A 22,437-nucleotide genomic window follows, 5' to 3' on the forward strand; every position below is an offset into this window, starting at 1 on the left:
TAGGTTTGACTCGAGAGCAGGAGGAGGGGGAGGGGGAGGGGGAGGAGGAGGAGGAGGAAGAAGTTTCGAGTGCATCGAACAGATCTACGATTGGAGGAGAAACAGCATAGAGAGGATCGAGTACAAAGAACCGAGGAAAGGTAAGGGACGAACAGAAAGGGGAAAGTCCGAGGAGAAACCGCGCGAAAGGGACGACTGGAGAAGCTTGGAGAAAGCGCGAAAGGACGAGGAGAAGCGCGAACGAGAACGACAAGCGAGGCTCTCGATAGAGTCGAGGACGGACACGGTGATCGGTGTGCCGATGGAAATGGAAAATTTTAAATCGAAGACCATGTTTACGGAGTACGAACCGAAGATCGTGGGAGGTGTGGTGCTGGGTTTCGACGACACGATACCGGGTCATACACCGGTCGAACGTACCAAGAGCGATCCGAATCCGGCACGGCAGAGGTTAGGCTCGAACAGTAAACGGCACATACTGATGCATCAGAAATCCATCGACTTAACGCCAGCTGATTCGGGAGACGAAGATCCGTTCTCGGATAGTGCGGCTATGCAAAAGGCGAACATCGAAATACCTTACATGTTGCACAAACGACACGTCATGAATGGTACCGCATCTGACGAGAAGTCCGAGTCGGATAGCGGCAAAACCATTTCGAAAAAGGCCGGTGCCGTTCGAGATCTTCCCAAGTTGCCTTTGAAAATGATCACGGACATTTCTTGTTTCGATCTGTCTAAGCTGTCTTCGATAGACAAGCCTAGTAGCAAGCTCTCGCCTGACAAGCCAAAGAGCGCTTCGATCACGCCTATACGACCCAAATCGATACTCTCGAGCCCGTCCGATAAACCAAAAAGTATCTTGAGTCCTACGTCGAAGTTATCACCGACCGACGCGAAAAATGTAGTTTGCAGTTTCTCTCCAACGAATAGAAGTCCATCCAAGGCAGGTTCGAAGGCTCCGTCACCCGATAAACAGCCTTTCAGATCCGCATCGTTCGATAAAAACCGAACGGAAATCGTGATCGAGGATCGAACGGGTATTAAATCGTCCAGTCTCGACAAGAAAACATCGAAATTATCACCGATCGAACCGAATGTCACCATACTATCGTCGATCGAGAAACGCTCGCCCAAGATGTCTCCCACAGATCCAAATGTAACAATAGTTTCTGTGATACAAAAGAGGAGGACATCACCCTCGGAGTCATCAAAGAGCTTCGCAAGCGCGCAACGGTCGCTCGATTCGAAGGTAAAGCCTTTGAATTTTGCTGACGTGGTTGGAATGGAAATGAAGATGAAACTCGAGCGTAAGGCCAAGTCTGAAATGGAAAAAGACAGTCTGAAAACGCCAGATGATAGCTTGGAGAAGCAAGATAGTATAGAAAAAATACCATTGCCGGAAATTCCTAAACCGGTTGCGACCGGGATAGAAGACGAAAGATTCGGCTCCGAAAAGGTAGAAAAAGTTTCGCCCATAGACGACTCCTCTCTAAAAACGTTCGACGGCGAAATCGTTGACGTAGATGGCAAGCAAATTAAAGATGAGAAACACACTGAACAGTTGGAACCGCAGTCGCAGGAAAAGAAGTTGGAGCAAGTAATAGATGTGCAATTAGAACAGAAAGACAAGGAGAAGGTGAAGAGGGAAGAGAAGGAATCTTTACCTTCGGCTACTACTGTTGATGTAATCTCGGAGAAACCGAAAGTTCCGGAAAAACCAAAGACATTGGAGAAACCGAGCATACCAGAAAAAACGAAACGCATCTTGGAGAAGATAGAGTCAAAGTTTTCCGAAGCTAGAATCGCTAAACCGAAGATCATCGATACCGGATTCGACGATTTCGTGGAACCAGTCGCAGATCTGCCTTTGGACGAAGTGCCTGTGAAGCCCGCGTTAGAACTGGACAGCCTTAAAGTTCCTGAATTCGTTCCTTTCATGTCGAGGCCACACGGCGAACCTCTGCGTTCGAAATCGTTATCGTTGGCCGAGGAGAAAGCACCGATCGATACTTTGCTCTCGCCGGAAGTCGAGAACAAACACTTTGTTCCGGACGTGTCGCCGAAAAGGGCGAAGAGAGCGAAACCAGAACCAAAGAAGGATTTCAAGAAACAATCCAAGTCGCTCGAGGGAGACAAGCCTCCTTTGAAGAAAGCGACCTCGAAGGAGTCCCGCGTAACCACGCCCAGCTCGAAGATCGACAAGTCCAAATTGAAGTTGGGAGAGATGCCTCAGGAAATTATCATAATCGACTCGACCGACGTGGCACCGGAGGTGAGTATCGTTCAGAAAGGTAGATCCAAGTCTATCACTCGGTTGCCCGAGAAGGCATATTCCGCGTCAAAGGAGGAGAAGGAGGAGAGCAAAGGTGGTACTCGAGCGAAATCCGCCTCGGTCGACGACGATCTGATCAAAGTTACCGCGGCATCTGGCGTGAAATCCGAAAAAACGAGACCAAAGTCGTTAGGTATTTCAAAGAGTCTGAGTAGCAGCGCCGAAAGAAAGGATTCCGCGGAGAAGATATCGCCAAAGAGAACGATCGTTGAACGATCGAAAAGTGGCACCAGGTCCGAAACTAAATCGACGGAATTGAAATCGCCTACATCGATGAAAGAAATAGTGGTGTCGAAGTTGCAGCAGGAATCTAGGGCGTTGCGTGCGAAGATCGATTTGAAAGCGGAAACCGATATCGAGGAGCCGAGGGCCGATACCGATTTTGACGCACGAGAGCGCGAGACTATGGACGCGTCCAGACCTGTAGAAGATCGCGCCGCGGAGAAAAAGAGCTCGTATCCACAGGATTTGACGCAGTCGCCGGTAATATTGCGAAAGCTGGGACAAACGCCAGTTCTATTTGCCCGTGCGCGTCTCGGTCTATCGGAGGGAAGCGGAATCGGTGCATTGCAAAGACAGGGCGCGACGCAGTCTCCGACCTCTCAAAGGCGAGCCAAGTCGTTGGACGCTCCGGTGATAGCGGTGCACAAACTTCCACCGGCGACCGCGTTTTCCAGCAAGGACGACACCGTTGACGTGTCGGAGAATCCGGACGAAGAAAAGGCCGACGAGGACGTGCCGACAGAGGCGGTTGTTCCATATGGCAGCAGTGCCGTCTTCACCACTGGTCCGCCAATGAAACCACAATCCATTCAGATCGAGGCATCGCCCAACCACAGGTCCGACAGTACCGATCACACCACCATACCAGAGATCTTTACCGATTCCCTGTCTGTTACTGAAACTTCTGCGCAATATCTTGAATCGCCGTTGACGGAAAGCAACGAGATCATACCAAGCGCGGATTTGATTCCGTACGAGAGAGACGTGCTGCGATTAGACGCGAACGGTAAAGATCAAAAGACGATGTTGGAATCTGTCAAGGTGGATGAGAAAACGAAATTCATCGATCAGAGTTCCGTGGAGTCCGGCACCGAACAGGAAGTGGTCGCGTTCGATAAAGCTGTTAGAGCGGAAAAAATCGATCTACTCAGCGTCTCAAAAACCATCGAGGGTTCTATTCCGCGACCATCCGACCAAATAGCGACCGAGGCTGTGCCGCTGACGAAGGAGAAACTGTACGAACGTTCGATGGTCGTCGACGAATCGACTGGGAAAATTGCCGAGGCCGAGATTTCCACGACAGTGTCTATCGAAACCGAGGACAAAGAAAGGCGGCAGGAAATCAAGCTCGCCAAGGATTCGAAGAAAGCGACGGAGAGGGACGATCTTCCCGACGTAACGGTGACTACCGTAACCGTTACGCGAGAAGACGCTGGACCGACCGCCTTTCTCAGATCGACGACAACGATCGACTTCGACGACGGACAAGACATGGTAAAGTCGCCGATTCAGATCTCTATCGAGGAGTGTTCCGACGATGACATCGGTGTTGATGCCGAGGAAGATGATGCAGAGGAGGACGAGGAGGTGATAGTCCATAGCGAAGACGAGCGGGAAGCGCAAGAACAGGAAGGCGATGAGAATCGGCCGTTGGATTCCGCGGATACGAGCGAAGATACGCTCGACGCTTTAGATACCCAGGTTCACATGAGAGGTATCGACAGCGAATTGAGCTCACCGGATTACGGAGTCGACAAAATGGACGAGAAGACCCTAGTGGAAGTAGAGTTGACGCCTGAATATTTAGAAATGAGAAGAGAGGACGAGGACGGTGAACTAGCGGAGGAACTGCCAAAAGACGAGGAGTCCGTCGAAGAAATGATGAAAGAGTCACCCGAGGATGTTCCTAGCGCGAATCGTTTGACGATCGACAAGAAGCTTAGGTTGAGTAGCGAACGTTCGAGAAGCGAGGAAACCAGTACGTGGACGCCGGATCGCGAAGACCCGGAATCCAGCTCTTGCTCTATAGCTCGACCGCTGGGTATTGGGCAGATTCAGCCGATAGTGGATCGTCGGGAAATCATCGCAATGATGAAAGACACGCGTGGGCCTGGTTCCTTGGAGGAGGAGAACAGCAGCGGCTCCCAATCGGGACTTAGACACGATTTGAATGCGACTTGGAAGTCCTTTCCCCTGGAAAGCTCTGGAAGTTCGAGCAACGACGAAGGTTGGCCGGGTCAAGACGAGAACAATGCCGTTCAGTCTCAGTCCGAAGATAGCAACGGACAGAATGAGGACAGTTTTCAAGAGGATCTTGTCGATCTTCGTGGCAGTTTCATTTATCCGATAGGTCCGGATATTCTAACCAGTTGTGGCACGTTTGCGCTCACACGTACGTTATCTAGGATTTCCGAGAGATCCACTACATCGGAACAGGATAAAAGCGATTTGGAGGACTCGTTCAAGCCTAGTTCAAGGTCACCCAGTTTGGACGACGAGTCACTAATATCGAGCGACCGTCAACTTTCTCTATCCTCTGATCCACCATCCGGTACGCCGCTTCCCTCGATTTCCGATGATCGGCGCACATCGTCCGAATTGCCTGATATTCCTATAGACATGGTAAGCGAGCAAGAGGAGGAGGCGAAATCGCCGAAATCGGCTGGGAAACCGAAGCTGCAGGAACAAAGCTCGGAGGATTGGCCATCTCCGCCTAGTTCGCCCGTGTTCGATCCTCCTGTAGTCAGCCACGTCGAAACCTTTTATATGGAGATCAAGCCTGAGGAGGCGGTCAAGGTAACGGTAACCGACAGCACCGAAACACCCGGTCAAGTGGAACATGACAGCGATTCTAGCGATGAGAATCGAACACTGCACGACGATTTGCATTCCACGTTCTTCGAGGACGGCCACAGCTCGACCTCTGCAACCACCGTTGACGGTACTGTAAAGATAGCCGTTAAACCAAAGTCGAACTCTCACGTGACTGGTTCTTCGCACAGCGAAGACACCTCGATGGGTTTGTCGATGTCGGAGTGGTCGAGTTCGAACAATACCGTGCGCCAATTTTGCCAATATTCTGGTACCAAATCTGACGACAACTCTCTGGCGGAACTCGGAGCCTCGATCTCGGACTGGTCGGGTAGCACGACCGTCATTCCTCAGCAGCACTACTCCTCATTGACGCCGGTCGAGAAAAGTCAAAGCGACACAACTACATCCGATAAAAGCGTGACTAGCATGAGACCGAATTCCAAGTGCAGAACGGCCGATGGTCCTCCGCTCATTGGTCCATCCTCGCCACCGTTGCCGCCACCGCCGACTACGCCTCCATTAACACCGCCTCATTCCGTATCCGTATCTGTTTCCGTTTCCGTATCTGGAAACATGGATCGCCGTTCGCCGTTCGACGAGCATCTGGCGATGGGCCTTCCGTTGGACGGCGAACGATCATCATCGATCGGTCGAACGATCAGGAACGAGCAGTCGAACGAAGGGAAAAGATTCATCGATGATCAATTCGACGAGCATCGACTGTTGTCGCGTCACTGCGACGACGAACGGCAAGGTTCCATACGATCGACGTATATCTCACCACCTCGAATAACTCTTCAGAACGAGTTCGACGAGACTATCGACGACGAGTTTCGACTAATGTCGGACGATGGTGATGCGCCGCTTCCGATCCTCGAAGAGGAGGAAGAGCTCGACGATCAGGAGGTTGCGTCAGGGAGGCAACAGATAGGAGACGATCGTTTGTATGACAACGTTCCCGCTATGAAATATTCAGGCGGCGATCAAATCCGAATGGAAGTTGGTCGAGGGGACAACGCCGAGGATATGCACGAAAAATACGCAGATTTGGCGCTCGGTTCTAGACCGGCGGACGACGATTGGTCGTTCGAAGAGGAAAGAGAGGAGACGGTCATTCAGAAGGAGAAGGTCCGCAGCAGGTCAACTCCCAAATTCGAACGAGGTTTCTCCGAACCCATGGAAACTGGCAGGTATCATGAAACTAGATCGACCGAGCGACCCGTACTCGTTCCCATCAGAGCGAAGTCGACTCCGTATTATTCGACAACGAGTCTGAGTGGTGAGTCGACCACCTCTAGTCCTCCGATGCAGATCAGGACGCAGATTCGGACGAAAACCATGCCTTACTCGTCCAGCAAAAGTCCCCAGAGCGAGGGTGATACGTCTTCGAGCATGGATAGTCCCGTTCACACGCCTGTTCACGGCCAGATAGCTGTTCGTCGAAGACGACGGGAAAACTTAAAGAGGCGTCACCGAGTGGTGGTGGATTTCGAGGTAAAGGATGGTCAGATTATTTCGAGTACCGACTCAAGCTTCGACGTGGCCACTATTCCGCCACCCTTATTGGCCGAACGTTCGAGGTCCGACGTTGACGATGACGAGGATGACGATGACGACAATGACGACGATAACGATGGTGACGATGACGACGAGTACTCGGAGGCCAAGGAGATGCAGGAGAATCGACGACAACAACGTTGACGCGACTAGCGCTTCGAATCTTTTAACTCCTTTGTTGCAACGTCTTTTGACATTTTTAACGAGAATTGGATGATTTGTCCAGGATGAAAACACGACAAAAGGCAACAAGGAGTAAACGAGATCGATGTCGATCCAATCGACATCGACTAGAGTGGAGATCAAAAGATATCGTGAAAAACAATCTAGTTTAATCTATCGCGCATAAGGATAATTAGTACGTTTGTTACACGTTTTAGAAATTCAATTTAATTTGATACGATATCGTCGTTATCGCGTGGGAGCTTTTTGACCCGTAAACAAACCTTTAACTCCATCGTACTTAACTTATTCTATCGTATATTTATACGTATACGGAACGAGCCAACGCGAAAATACGATTGGAACGAAGCTACACCTACTAACGATAATTAGTCTAGAAAATACGATATATAATAAGAAACAGTAGCGATCAAAGGTGATACGTATGAGATACGTTTCGAGATTAATTAGGGTCGTTGCTACGCGGTTACCGCGAACGTATGTACTATGAAGATATGACGGATCTCCGACGGCAGAGAAAGCATTCTCGAGAGAAATGAGAGTTAAAACGCAATCGTAAAAAAACGGAAAAATAGACAACGATGCTATTCCAATTTACGAAAACGACAATCATTGTTGAAGGTGAGATAGCATCGTTAAGAAAATGGTAGGAAGGGTGAAGTGGAAAAGGGAAAGGCGGAGGAATTGTCTCTTTTAGTTCGAGAATTGAATCCTCGATAAGCGGTCGTATTATTTGATCGTAGTTTAATTTATGTCTCGTTTAACGACGAAGGACAAGTTGCTCAACATAGGTACTTATACAAAATGTTTATCGCGTACTTTCGTTGATACACACGTACGTGCGTGTATTGTATGGAATTGCGATTCACGGTGCGAGTGGCTAAATCGGAACGCGTGAAATATCGCGATAGGTTTAACGAACCGTCGAAACGTTTGTCGTCGAAAGATCGAATGATCTGCAATCTTTCTTCCCTCAGTTTTGTCTCACGGTGCTACAACTCTCTACGGCTTGGTGTATGATCGACGACCGATCCACCAGTTATATTGCTAGACTCCGGGATCGTGAATAAATTTACGCGGGACGCGTCTTCCGTTTAATTTTCTCGATAACGACGATCACGGTTCAGCACGTGATTTTTCAAGGTATCGATAATGGTAAATGGTAATGGTAACGGCCAAGGTCATCCGATGGTTACGGCATGTTAGGTCGTTGAATTTCCCTTGATGTCAATTATAAAGCTGCGCCGATGAAAGTATGACGTTGGATTTAAAAATATGGATGACCTTGATATCCGAAGAATCGCGTGGCCTCGGCGTTGTTTACCGTCGTGGGGTTTTATGGAAGATGTTTTTTCTGCATCTTTAAAGGGAGAACGATCGACCGCGTCGCGTCACGTCGAATTGCTTGGAACATGTCGTACGTGAAGGATCAAACCGAACTATTCAACTCGGAGAGACAAAGAAATTTGAATTGGTTGAAGGAAAAAATTCCATTGGCTTCAATTTACGTTCTTCCGACTAATACCAAGCTTTCTATCGTATGCTCTATTCAGACGCTAATTTTTGCACGATCAAGAATAACGGAAAAATGTATCGATATGAATTTGTATGGAATTTCGTAAGACAACGATCTGCAAAATAATGCAGCATGATGTTCTCAATGGTTTTTGAGTCTGTTGGTAATAAGATAACACGGTTAGGAAGCTCGATACTGTTCATACGAGGGACGCATAGTTGGTTAGGTCGAGGCTAAATTTGTAAAACGATCGATATTAATATAATGGACTACGAGAAAAAGCCGGGAGTAAATAACTATCCCGTTGCAGGTCGGGTTAACGCGGTACTAACGCGTAATTTTACGTCGAGCGTAAGGGCGTCAATGTAAAAATATCTTAGCACGTCGCGTCCCATGTTTGTTATGGAAATATCGTACCGAAGGTTCTATACTCGAGAAACAACATCCAAACCGAATTTTTTCGTTTCTTTCGTTCGATGCGTTCAGTGCGTTTGCTTTCTTTCAATATTGAAGGTGTTTCTAAAGGAAACACCTTGTTTTGGTTTCTAAAGGAGTTTAGAGACGTTTAAAAGCAATAATTTAACCTATTCGTAAGAGGTTGAACGTTAGGAAGCGAACATTAGATAGGGATTTATCGCACTGAAAATACGGATCGGAGAGTTTTTCTTCCTTGTTGTGCATAGACGTACATAGACGTGTGTCGTTTCAACGATACGATTCCGTTAACCCTCTGACTGCCACGCGTAACATTCCAATCTTTACATATAGTCTGATTCGTCCCTCCGATTTTCTACGCTTAACGTTTTTGTTTTTCGTTACCGTAGATAGTTATAGATCGCACAGGTATATTTGAGAATCGTTTAATTATTCATATCGAAACGGCAATGTTCGAAGCAAAAAAAGCACTTCATATCTTTTCTGTTTCGCGCACAACGACTCGATTGATCCGATCGACGATAGATGATCGACAAGACAAGAGGAGACATCCGTTTAACAGAGTGTGCAGATATTAGAGAAAGGGCGTGGCGGTCGGAGCGGAGAAGCTGAGCTTAGATAGCCTTGTCTCAGACCGGCTTGAACGGTCTGAACCGTTCTGTGATTTGTCGCGAATTAAAAACGCGAAAGAAGGGAGAATGTATATATAGTCGATGGTGCGTCTCGAAATCAATTCACGCCTTGTTTCTTCCAGACGGGTAGGGGTAGCTCGTTTGACACGAGACAGGAAACCAACGCGATCTCTAAAATAGTCTATCTTAAGCATGGACGATCGTTGATAATCACGTTGTCGTTGAATAATCGTTAATCACCACCGTGACCATTAATCGCCACTCCATTAGTCATTGTTACGGTATTATCGCTACACTTAATTGATTAAAAGGTTACTAGTTACTACATCGTAGAACGCAGTGAAGAAATATACAAAGAAACTAAGTACGTAACTACGTATCAAAAGCTATAATAAAAGATACGAGATTAGAAAGTGAATGCCGAGTGCTGATCACGATGTCGAGGCTTAAGTTGCTTTCTACGAACGCGATGACGAGTCAACGAGAAACGTTCAATCGTGATAGATCGATGGCGAACTGGAAACGCATTTTTGAACGATGTTCGCTCGCGTACGTCCTTTCGTCGAGAATCTACGTTTTCGCTTGCGATTCCTCGAAGCTATACACAATATACGATTCGCGATAGCAATTCTTTTCGAACGCAACACCGCGTTTGTCGGCGGAACGATACTCGAGCGACCGGCAACGTTCCCTTCGCATTCCTCAAGCGTCTGCACGTAAGGATAGCGATTCGGCTGACAATCAGGGAAACGTTGCACGAGAACGAGTCGCGAGGAGTTCGCGATACCGTATTGATTCTCAATTTGTTCCTTTGCATGCAAAACTATCGGCATATCGTCGTAATCGTCGCTCTTGAACGATCGACGCGGAATCCGTCGCGGATCCCTCCGCGGTTATAATAGGGCCGTGGTTATAATACTTCGGCTGCGCTATAATACTCACGAACGTTATCGTCCAGTAGGACAGAGATCACAGTAAAACAGTAAGTCAATCTCGATGGGAGCATGGAAATATTAAGACGATTAACTTATGCGTGCATAATGATGGGCACTAAATTCGCTTGTTGCTTGATACGATCAAGCGATCGTACCAGCCCGATTAGTTTTGTCTACAATGTTTCAAGCATAATATCGACTGATCATTTTTCGTGCCCATCGTTAGTTATCTTTGCGCGAACGCGTCGACGCTTTGACGGATATCCACCGTCCCTGGAATCGTCGCTTTCTTCTCGAGTTCCTCGATCATTCTGGATCGCGCTTTCTTTTCTTTCTTTCTTTCTTTCTGTCTGTCTATCTGTCTTCTTTTTCTTTTATACATTCTCGAGGAAAGTTGAAAGGTACGGTCCTGCCGATCGATTCCTCCAAGCGAAATCCCATCCTAGACAGAAGAAGAGTATCGTCGTATCCTCGATCTATCCGTACGAGTTCCTGTATCGGTTTAATCTTGACTTGTCCTCGTCTTGCATCTGTGCATCGTCAATCCTGTCCTGCCATCGATATTACTACACACGCACGCGTCTCTTCGAGCACTATTCTCTTTCTGTATTTCTACGTTTTTCAGTTTGTCTATGTCATCGTATCATTACCATTGTCATTATCGGCCTCGTCATACCACCTTTCATTCTTTCCATTTTACCAATGTTGTCACTCGACCATCTCTTCGTCCATCGTTCTCATCGCAGATATCATTTCTCAATTTCGTTTCCTTGGTTCTCCTTTTTCTTCTACTTCTTCTTTTGAACTCATTCTCCCTCATGGTTATAGTTATTTGGTACGCGTGCGTGTTACTTGATTACACAGCGCGTATGTGCCGCCTCGAGATCGTTGCGCTCGAAGTTTTCGAATCCGTGTGCAGACTGACAGTTAATGGAAACGGGATTGGAAACGGTGGATTTTTGGCTGTTTAAAAGCCGATCCTTGAAAATTCGTTCGTCGAAGAAAATATGAGACGACGAGCTACTCGATACCGAGTGCCATTTACCTGCTAAATTTATCGCCAGTTTCCGCAACGAGCTTTTGCTTTCGCGCTTCAATGAAAAGAAGAATCCGTTGCCAATGCGTTCCCAGCACGCGGCCCCACTGCTCGTATTTACGCCTTTTTTCCCTTTTACAAGCGAGTCTCGATCAATGAGAAAGATTTTTGCCAAGCAACCCACGAAAACCTCGAGCCCGACGAGATGTTCAAAGTTGATCGGTTTATATCAATATTAACAAACGACTGAACACTATTCGTTACGATAAATGATATACATGTTATGTGTAAGTATATACGCGTATGTAAATAATACGTGTATATGTTTATATACAATATATATATTATATATATAATATAATATATATACATATATATATGAATTTATATTTAATTATAGACATAAGACGTTAGTATGCAAAGGTCGTGATACCTGCAATAGGGATCAAGGTATTAGACATAAAATATATTTAGATAACTTGTACGGTCATGCGAATTTCCGTTGCAGTATAAATGTTTGATTTGTTTTTACACGTTTCGCATTGTTTATATCGATATTTCGTGATTTGTCAGGACACACGGGACACGACGTTTATTTGCTGCGAATCGAAATATGGAAGATGGTCGTTATTTAGTATTCTCGTTCGTATCATTCTTCGCGATCGAATGCAGAAATGATCGTCGGAGCCATATATGTGTGTTGCATAGAGAGGGGGGAAAAGGCGATGACGACGAAGGAAAGGCAGGGGATTCCGAACAACGACCAACACGAGTAGGTCGTCGGTATGGAATTGGTAGCGCGGGAGCACGGAGCGCATTCGCATTTTCGATGTACTCTACGTATGCTTTTCGACAGGTGGTGAATACAATCGTTGGAACTACGCGAACGGCTACGTGAACTCGCCGGCTTGGCACGTGCCACTTCGCATGGCACAGATTCGTAACGTAATGGTTCACGCAACGCCACGCACTCTCACCAATCGATTCATACCGGCATACCCACGTTGAGAACACTGCGGGACAAACAAAGAAGTACCATGCTACATCTCTGAGAAAATCGGAAGCTTCCTTAGCACGCTAGAGAGAAACAAAGTGAACCGGAGTGAAAGAAAATCGACGTCACGAGAGACGATCGGAAAGAAAGGGAGAAGATGTCTTCGTACTTTCATCTTCGGTGCTTCGTTCACATTCACGGTCACGTTTACGATTCTCGTACGATCACGTAGCTATGTTCCGGCAAAGGAGAGAGAAGATAGGAGACGCGTGTTCATCGGGTCTCGAGCTGTGGCACGATTTAAACACGGATCGATAGATCGTGTGGCTGCCACGGAGAAACCTAACGCCACCGAATTACCGAGCATAAATTTGCCAAGAACATTACCGCCGTTCTTACTTGGAAAGCTCGGATGCAAAAACCGCGTTTCTCTTGGCACGGATCCGTTAGCTGCCGTCGCGTCGTCTCGGCCGATTTTGCTCTCTCGCTTATTGCTAGTCACCTCTATAACCTCGTTCCGTTACTCTCCGTTATAGCGCTCATTCTGTTCTTCGTCTCACATCGGCGCACCTTCTATTCCTTTCTTGCGTGTTGTTCATTCACTATCCGCAATATCATTCACGTATGCACTGCACCTTTAGAAGGTAGAACGATAGCTGATCGATTTGTCTCAAAACATCGGTGTCCGAGTATCGCTGGGCGGTTCTTCCGATTTGTAGCTTAACCGTTCAAAGTTCATCTGTTCAATTAACCGTTTCGCGATGTTTCACAGAGTTTCTCAAAGAAAACCTACGCTTTATACAGTTGCATAGAACTTGCCGATGTAAGTTCGAGCGTGTACAGTTTATTTCGATCATCCTTTGGTCTTCTTTCTTTTCCCCTTCTTTTCTTAAGATTTAACGAGTTTTGCGTAGCTGCAACCCTTCCGACATCCATCCCTCGGTCGATCTAGCTTTTAGTTCCCGTAAAATGCACCGAGATCTCTTGCCACGTAGCTATCACTTTAGTTCACCTCGCTAGTCTATCGTTCAAGTTGGTCTACCCTCCGTTATTGTGCGCAGAGATGTGAATTTTTGCGAGACGTCGACGCGCTTTTGACGGTTTCGCGAACGTTCTCGTGAATTCGAGCTTACAAATACGTGAGCTGCAGTAATAGCCGCGGTGTTAATCGTGCGCTATCTTCGAAGTGCAACAAGATCCCACGATCGTATCTGCTAAAGCGTCATTTAGTCGCGACGCACTGATTAAACTCACATCTCTAGTTGCAGTGTGGTACTTGATTTTGCAGCATCGTACACGTACATACACACTTGCGTTGAACGTGTGTCAACTATATTTTCTACTATTTAGGAACCTTGTGAACCATTACGTAGCGAACCCTGTCACGATTCACCAACGGTTGTATCTTTGTCGCTTGCCACGATATCTTTCATAGTATTACCTACCGTTACCTATATCGAGTACCCTACAGAGGAAACATCCCTAACGGGCCACCCACGTCACATAACCAAAACACATCGAACGCACTCGTATACACTCGTGTCACCCGGGATACTTCTCTATAAGTTTTGCAACGTATGTGTATGACACTGTATGATTGTACCTCCGATTCTACGTTTTCTCTTCGATCCTTCTTTCCATTTCTACTTTTCTCTAACCGTGACCTTCTTCCAGGTGTTCATGCTCGCTGTCTTTTTTCTATGTTGTTACGTGTTCAACGTATCCTCACGGTCACACGGTGTATCGCAACGAGACTAGATCCGTTTCCTTCGACCCTCTATCACCCGAGCATTCGCTTCTTATCGGCTGCTCGATCGAAGAAAACTACCGACTATGTACTTGTTTCATTCTTTTCTGTTATCTCTGCCTCGTCGCATTACGGTGTTGCGATCGAAGTATTACGATACTCTTTTAAATATTCGTAATTATTCATAATACTTTTTGTCGATTAGTGCCAAATTTTGCGTAAACGCAATTAAAACGATCGTATTTAGAATCGTATTTGTTGGGTAAACGGTACGTTTGATTTTTTTGCATAGACGGAAATCCTCGTCTTCCACGAAACGTTATCGTAGTCGACTTAATTAGATACTTTTTATAAACTTTTTATACGCGTTATACTTGGCGGATTCCAGAAAGGATGTAGAACAAAAACGTACCTTCGACAATCGATGAATTTCCGAAAAAACGCAATTCTCGATTTCACACATTCACGTATTTTCGATTCTTTCCCATTTTTACTTGAGAATAATCGTAGCTTTCGAGAAGCGGGTCAAACGAACGATCGATTTAAAAGATGATGAAGGAGGGAAAGCGAAGGTTACTTATATATCAAGAAAGATAACGCGTGTCCGTCGTGTCGGCGCTCCTCCAATTTGTAATTTGTACCTTTTTTCGATCGTTTATCAACATACCGTACTTGTTAGCTCTCTCTCTCTCTCTCTCTCTCTCTCTCTATACGTACACGCACAGATACGTGCAAGCGCGTGTGCACATATACACACAAAAAAACAAACACACACACACACACACACACACGCATACACATGCACACAAGGATACGGTCCGACAATACGCGGTGATTTTCCCCTGAAGAACTGAAATTCGTGATTCAAAGAAAAAGAGAAAGATGAGAGAGGTAGGTAGCCTTAAAAAGGTCTTCTGCGTTAAAAAGGGGAATCACGGCGTTCGAGGGAAGGGAAGATAACATTTCAAGCGTAGGAAATCTCTATTGTACATTGATTATTGATTATTGATACATTAATTATGATAATAATAAATTATATACAAAGTCACATAGCCAGAGGTTTTCTGTGATTCCGTTTTTTGTTTTCTTAGACGATTTCGTTTTAATTTCTTCAACCTGTTTTTTCAACGTTGTCTTCCGTGGATTAGGTTTTTCTTTCGATTTCCAATTCTTCCTTCACCTTTGTTCTTTACTCTCTTCCTGCCTCTCCGCCTTCATCTATCTTTCTCTTTCTCTCTCTCTCTCTCTCTCTCTCTCTTTTCTCTTTCTCTGTAATTCTCCTCACCATTTTTTCTTTTCTTGATTCAATTGAACATTATTATTAGAGGTATCTTCCTAGTCCCTGCGCGTCGTCCTTTTTCCGTTCTTCATTACCGTATCTTTTTATCGCACTCCCGGATTCGTTGGTCGACCGGATGACAATACCATGTGTGAGTAATCCCTAACAGTGCCTATCTTTACTGTCAGTGGTATGTTTACTATTCTTTGCGGTTTGTTGTTTCGATCATTTGTTCATTTGCTCGGTAGTGGCACCATTTTCTTTCTTCTGTTAACGAGTCTAGATGTAGCCTCGCATCTTCGATTCGCTCAAATCTTAGAACGTGGATGCACGTTAAATTCAGACTTTAAGTTTGGACGGTCTCTGTAATTAGCTGAAGACGCAAGGTGGAATGGCTTCGTTGTTTGACGAATTTGAATTCGACAATTTTATTTGCCTCGGTACACGCTATCCAAGACGTAGTACTGCACTACGTAGAATTTTGCATGTTCAAAGCTGTTTATCTTTCCGTTTACTCACGTAATCCATTGATCACGTCTATTTTAATCTTAATTGTGTAAGTGTACGGGAAAGTATTATTTTCTTGAGTTATATATATATACATACATATTAGATTTTTAACTGGATGCATTTAAAAAATTAGACTCTTCTTAGCACCGTTTTGTAATGTGACACGTGTAACGTAGATTAACAACGTAGATTCTTTTTAAAAGTTCTTTCTTCCTTGAAACGCATCTCCCGTAACAATTCCTTGCACGATGTACGTAGGTACGTGTCTATATAATACTTGGTCATTTTAAAAGTTCTTGCGGTTCTTGAACCCTTTACTTAGAGAAAGGATTCGATTTTCTATTTTAATATTATGCACTTGAATGACGGTAACGTGACATTTAATGGCCTTGATGTTATGGATCTCGGATGGTCGTCAAAAGACCTTAATAACTATATTCCCGAGATATTGAATTTCGGTGGAACTACGTTGTTTTAAAGCGAACGGTTTCAAGCCGCGACAACTTTCAGGACGAATGACCTATTAGAAAGAATGATTACTCTTCCGAAATCCTTGCTCGACATTTTTCTCTTTCTCTTCGTTTCTCTATCTCTTCTTTTTTGTATATTCTTCGTTGCAAATCCTACCGTTATCGGGATAAGAATCGACGCGGCTAAAGTCAAAAGAGGCTGATACAGTGCACCGTAGCATGCGAGTCGAGTTCGTACTTTTTCCTCGAGCGTTTATTTCTTATTGTTTGTAAACCGCAATTTTCTTATTCTTTGTGGTTTAATTCGTACGATCCAAGAATTCCTTGTCTTACTTGTCTTCGTTTACAGATACCGAGACAGATAAGCAGGAGAAGGCCAAGAAACAGGAGAACAATAATTCTGTTTTCGCCAATGAAAAATCCCCTGAGAAACGTACGAACGGTATGACGGAAACCAGCAACCCGAGCATGGTAAATACACCGGATCTAAGCCCAGTGAAAAATATACGAAACGGAGAGATGGAGGATGCCGAAGTTCGAAAGACTAAAGTGAGCTCACGTTTACAAATATTTCGTTTGCACTTTCGTCCCATTGGATGACTTAATGCGTGATTTTCTTCTTGATAAATAGAGATGGCCGACCGACAAGGCATATTATATCGCGAAGGAACTTCTTATGACCGAACGAACTTACAAGAAGGATCTCGACGTTATAAACGTGGTACGTACACATCGAGAATATCCACGTTCCAAAATCGTTCGAATTGAAATGTACGTGGAGAACTTTTTTTATTCTTTTCAAGTTATAACATATATATCTAGCGTGAGGATAACGAAAAAATCGTTGTGATAATCGCATGTCCCATTTTTACTCGACAGTGGTTCAGAGAGGAGGTATCTCGAGAGGCTGAACTGGAGGGTGAAGCGGTTGTTTCGCTGATCGAGCTTTTAGCGGACGTTCACGGGCCCTGCCTCCAAGAAATGGAGGCGAGATTAGAACGATGGGAAAGTAACGCTCGGCACAACATCGGCGATTTTCTTTATAACACCTTGTTGAATGTACTGCCGCTTTACGATCAATATCTCGAGAATCTAATACCCGTCCTCGAGAAGATGGAATATTATACGAGGACATCGCGTCGTTTTGACCAACTGTGCCGAGATTTCGAGGCGCAGAAACATTGTTATCTACCGTTAACCTCATTCCTTTTAAAACCATTGCAACGATTGTTGCATTACAACAGTATTATCGATAGTACGTTAATCATTCTTTGTTAAACTAATCAATACGTATGTATTACCTATACTGATGTACGTGCGTGTTACACTGATCCGATTCTTTTAGGGTTACTAGATCATTATCCAAAAGATCATACGGACTTTGAAGATTGCCTAGCGGCAAGAGATCGATTAGGCGAAACGTTGCTGGAAGGTCTTAGCATAATTAATCAAGCGGTAAATATCTGTAATCAGTTGTTGGTGTTTAGAGTTGTATACTTCGATATTCGTTAATTTTGTATGTTATAAATGTAGGAGAATCTAGTTCAGCTTTGCGAAATGCAAAGAGATATCAATGGCTTCGACAATTTGGTTCAAGAAGGTCGTAGATTTATTAGACAAGGTTGCCTGCAAAAGTACAGCCGCAAAGGTTTTCAGCAAAGAATGTTTTTCCTGGTAAGTTTCTCCAACCACCGTTCTCGCGTATAAATGGCTTCTTTCCCATAAACTTTCTTACTCGAACGTCTTTCAGTTTTCGGACATATTATTATATACATTCCGTACTCAACAACCAACTCAGTGTTTTCGCGTTCACGGCCAACTTCCGTTAAAGGGGATGAAGATTCGAGAAAGCGACAATAAAACTGGATCGGACTTTGCGTTTGTAATCGACCCTCAAGGAAATCAGTGAGTATCGTGAATGGAGTATTGTCCCGTTTAAGTAAATTATTGAACTTAACAAGGTGTTAAAAGGACGAGGTCTCCATAGTTATTAAGAGGTCAATTGACTGTAAAGACTTCACTTAAGCGTACCATGCTCCCAATGTAAATGTGCCAGACATATCAGTGAACATTTTCGTGGGCATTTTATTCATTGGACAAATTTTCTTCTATTCGCCGTTATTTCGCGCATTCTCTTTCCTTTTTATCTTTCTCTTGTATTTTTCTTATTTCGTTTTTCACCGTCATATATTTAAACAAAGAAATATTCGCCTCATACATTCAAGTCAACGGTTTACGTAGGTCTTTAACAGTTGCCGCTAGTAACGAAGAAGAAAAAGAGAGATGGTTAGAAGACTTGAATATGGCTATAGCGCAAGCTGATGCAGATCCAAAGATGCCATATTTGAATTTGAAGGCTTGTAGTAAGTATCCTTAGCAGCAGAATCCTCATTTATTCAACGGATATGAAGCAGAATTATTATTTATGTGATATACAATCAAATTTTAGGTTCAGCCGACGAAATGGGCGACGGTGTTGGGTTAGAAGGAGACCGAGGAAGTTGTGGAGGTGCTAAAGCTTCTCAACGAAGCAACACGACTGTACATGTTTGTTGGCATCGAAACACGAGTATCAGTTACAGCGACCAATTGCGAGCGTTTCAAGTAAATGAATAAAAATTTCTATTAAGCAAGTAAAGATGTATAATAGTTTTAAGTCATATACGTATTTATTTCAGAACCAACTTAGTGGATTTCTGTTACGGAAATTCAAGAATAGTAATGGTTGGCAAAAACTTTGGGTTGTCTTTACCAACTTTTGTTTATTCTTTTACAAATCGCACCGAGATGACTTTCCACTGGCTAGCTTACCATTGTTAGGATACACTGTAACTACTCCGTCGGAGAAAGATGGTATCAACAAAGATTTTGTTTTTAAGCTGCAATTTAAAAGTCACGTATATTTCTTCCGCGCTGAGAGCGACTACACATTTGGACGGTAAGATAGATTTATAATAAAGCGCGATTAGAAATTTATCCTTCGAAATTTGTCTGACGGGACATGATTATTTTTCAGGTGGGTAGAAGTGATTCGAAGCGCGACGCAGCAAAGCCATGTGTCAAGTAGTTTTAATGGAAAAGAAGGATATTAACATACGTATTCTATAGAATGCTGAAATGATGTTAACAAAACATTTGAAGAGAATAGCGCTATATGCACCATTATTTCAAAGCGTTTTTCATCTTACGATATAGTATTAAAATCGAGAAATCTCAACATCTTCAAGACAGATCTATGTTAGCAGTAACGTTGCGGCCTTATTCTAGGACTGAAATCAAATTTATACGATTGAAGCTATAACCGACAATCAAATCAAAATCAAGAGTATCAAAAGAAAATGTAAGAAGATGATAAAAATATCGTAAAAAAGTCAAAGTATTCTGCTAATATGCAAATTCGATTATTCCAAGAATCATTGATGTTAAGATATGTCGCGTTCTTATCGGTTTCCTTGTACTTTAATTGATGCGTAATTAAAGATACGCTTGAAAAGGGTGATAATTGGAATGTAAATATAATTATTTAGATCTAAGTGGATCGCATTTGTTTGGAATTTATATGAATCTGATATACGAATCTAAATGTATTTGGATTACTGATAAGAATTTGTTGTCCATCATTCAAACGACGAAACTTCGATATAGATAGTGAAAAATGTATAGATATTAGCGTAAACCTTGGACCAATTTTATAATAGAATTTATTTAGTCATCCATATAAAAAGACAATAATTTTGTTAGCGTACTGATAATTTTTTTTGTTATTAAATTAATATTAACAAGAGATATATAGAGAAGTTATTTCTCGCTAAGAATTTTATGATGTCACAATTGTTTTTGCTAGGTATTACCTTTTCGAAGTAATGCACGATTCAATTATACAAAGACTGGCTATGTGAATTTGACGAGAAATTTAGTACATGCATCATACGTGTCACATTTGTAACGATCGCATGTAATTGAAAGAAAGGACCTATGCAATAATAATATGAATACACATATCCACGCGAATGACTCATCTATGCGAAAAATAAAAGTCCATAACTTAGTGGTTATCTGTTTTTTTTTTTAGTTATCACGGTTGTTTTGTTATAATATAGAATTTAATTTATACATATATATATATACACACACATATACATATATTATATATATATAGAAATCAAAGAGAAAAAATTAGTTTTATACTCGCAGAATCCTACTCACAAGCGCGCATGGGATATATATGTATCCGAAAGGATACCTCGTAAGAGATACATGGTTATCTTTAGCAAATTTTCGAAATGTTCGTACAGAGAAGCGTCATTCAAATTGTCAAACTTGTACGTTTATTTCAAAACAATTGTATCGTTTTCGTTTCGATACATTTGATAACGTAGATTCGAAATAAGTTGTTATGTAATATGATGTATCAATATTCCACAATAAACGTACATTGCTACTTTTAAGACTCTTTTAATCAATTACGGAAATGGATGTAGCTAAACTTACAATTTGGTCGTTAAGACATTCATTAAGTACCTATGCACATACATACAAATAAGGGAAGAAATACATATTTATCTTTCAACATTCATCGCGAGTATGAAATGCACCCAATATATTCTTGATCTTTCTCAGATTAGATTACTTTTGTTCAAGTTAGTAGATAAATGTATCTAGCCTGAGTATGATCGTGTAGTTTTCCTTGTATTCATTGTGTACGGCGACATTTATAGAAGCTCGAAAGAAAAAAGTTTTCAATCACGAGATACTGGAAATACCCATACTAAATTCTAATAATTGTATGCGATATCCTTAATCGTTTCCTCGGTATCGCGTTGATCTGAGTACCATTGATTAACGATGGACAATCGTGTACATATTATATATCATAATGGGAGCCAGTCAAACGAGTCTTTAACGTGAGAATTGCGAATGTAAACTATCCTTGTAGGAGAAGAAAACGATAAAATCGTAAGCACGAAACGAAGAGAGCGGTGTTTCTGCGAAATGAACTATCTGAACGTATTTTTAAAAATATGAAAGAAATCGTATAACTGTAGGCATCGCTTCATACGTATATATAATCGATAGAATATTATTATGGTTAGGTCAATGTCTAACTAATAACAAACATAGTTCCAAACATAAATCCGAGGTTATCAGTGTTTCTATTCACGCGTACAACCTTCTATCGAAGCCCTGATCGTTATTTGATGACGTTTGTTTGCTGATTTATCAATACCAGTAACGATTTTTTATTCGATGAAGCTTATACTAATGATGCAACGAGATTAACTACACCGATGTTCAAAAATATTTTATGTCTTGCTACATTATCAACATTGCTTGCACAACAAAGCGATCATTGAATGAAAAAACACACGCAAAATTTCCAATGACGTAACCCCCAGCAGCTAACTGGTTTTACCGAACGTTATCTTTTTATATTTTTTTGTTTCCATCGAAGGATATCCCGTTTCTAGGACAAGCAACGGAACCAGTGCTGCGGACATTGTTCCTATTGCGAAATAGTAAACCAAAGTAAAGGGTAAAATAATAAATCCAACGATACATTCGATGCCTCTGTAGAAGTCAATTAAAAGCCATATAGATAAATTTATTTGAAAAGCGTTTAGGCAAAGGATACGCAAGAAAATAATTACGGGGGTCTCGTTAAGTGTTACATAGCTTCAAGGATTTTGATGTCGATATGACAAACACAGATATGTAAAATGATACTTGAAAATATATTCTTTCGCTTTATTTCTTCAACAAAGCATGATAACAATGCTATCTTAAGATGTACAACAAGTTTCAGCATTTATTAAGAATAACAACAAACCAATCGCGAAGTATGTGACCGACAAAGAAAGAAAAAAATAACAGCATGTTTTGAAACTGACGAGGATCTCGGATTTGAACAGCGATCATTCAGAGATAGGAGAGGTTCGAAGAAAGCAAGATAGAACGATTAGACGCATTACACGTTCATCATCGGTTACCTTA

At 43.1% G+C, this 22,437-nt stretch overlaps 1 protein-coding gene across 16 annotated transcripts in view; it reads left to right on the forward strand.

The window, feature by feature from the left end:
• Nucleotides 1-20,894, forward strand: part of LOC100648719 (FERM, ARHGEF and pleckstrin domain-containing protein 1) — a 28,803-nt gene extending 7,909 nt beyond the window's left edge. For 4 of the 16 annotated variants that reach the window (XM_020865612.2, XM_020865615.2, XM_020865613.2 and 1 more), the window contains exons 12-21: nt 16,796-16,995; nt 17,078-17,167; nt 17,326-17,701; nt 17,792-17,901; nt 17,980-18,120; nt 18,197-18,351; nt 18,688-18,809; nt 18,896-19,050; nt 19,125-19,384; nt 19,463-20,894. In XM_020865612.2, coding sequence (XP_020721271.2) covers nt 16,796-16,995; nt 17,078-17,167; nt 17,326-17,701; nt 17,792-17,901; nt 17,980-18,120; nt 18,197-18,351; nt 18,688-18,809; nt 18,896-19,050; nt 19,125-19,384; nt 19,463-19,538 — 1,685 coding nt within the window. In that variant the 3' untranslated portion in view covers nt 19,539-20,894. Of the gene's footprint in view, nt 1-50; nt 11,503-11,846; nt 15,236-16,795; nt 16,996-17,077; nt 17,168-17,325; nt 17,702-17,791; nt 17,902-17,979; nt 18,121-18,196; nt 18,352-18,687; nt 18,810-18,895; nt 19,051-19,124; nt 19,385-19,462 lie in introns of those variants that run through there. The other 12 variants (XM_048410290.1, XM_048410287.1, XM_048410288.1 and 9 more) reach the window with 10 other exon arrangements.
• The last annotated feature ends 1,543 nt before the right edge of the window (nt 20,895-22,437 follow it).

Source organism: Bombus terrestris, chromosome 11, assembly GCF_910591885.1.
Source record: "Bombus terrestris chromosome 11, iyBomTerr1.2, whole genome shotgun sequence".
Classification (NCBI taxonomy): domain Eukaryota; kingdom Metazoa; phylum Arthropoda; class Insecta; order Hymenoptera; family Apidae; genus Bombus; species Bombus terrestris.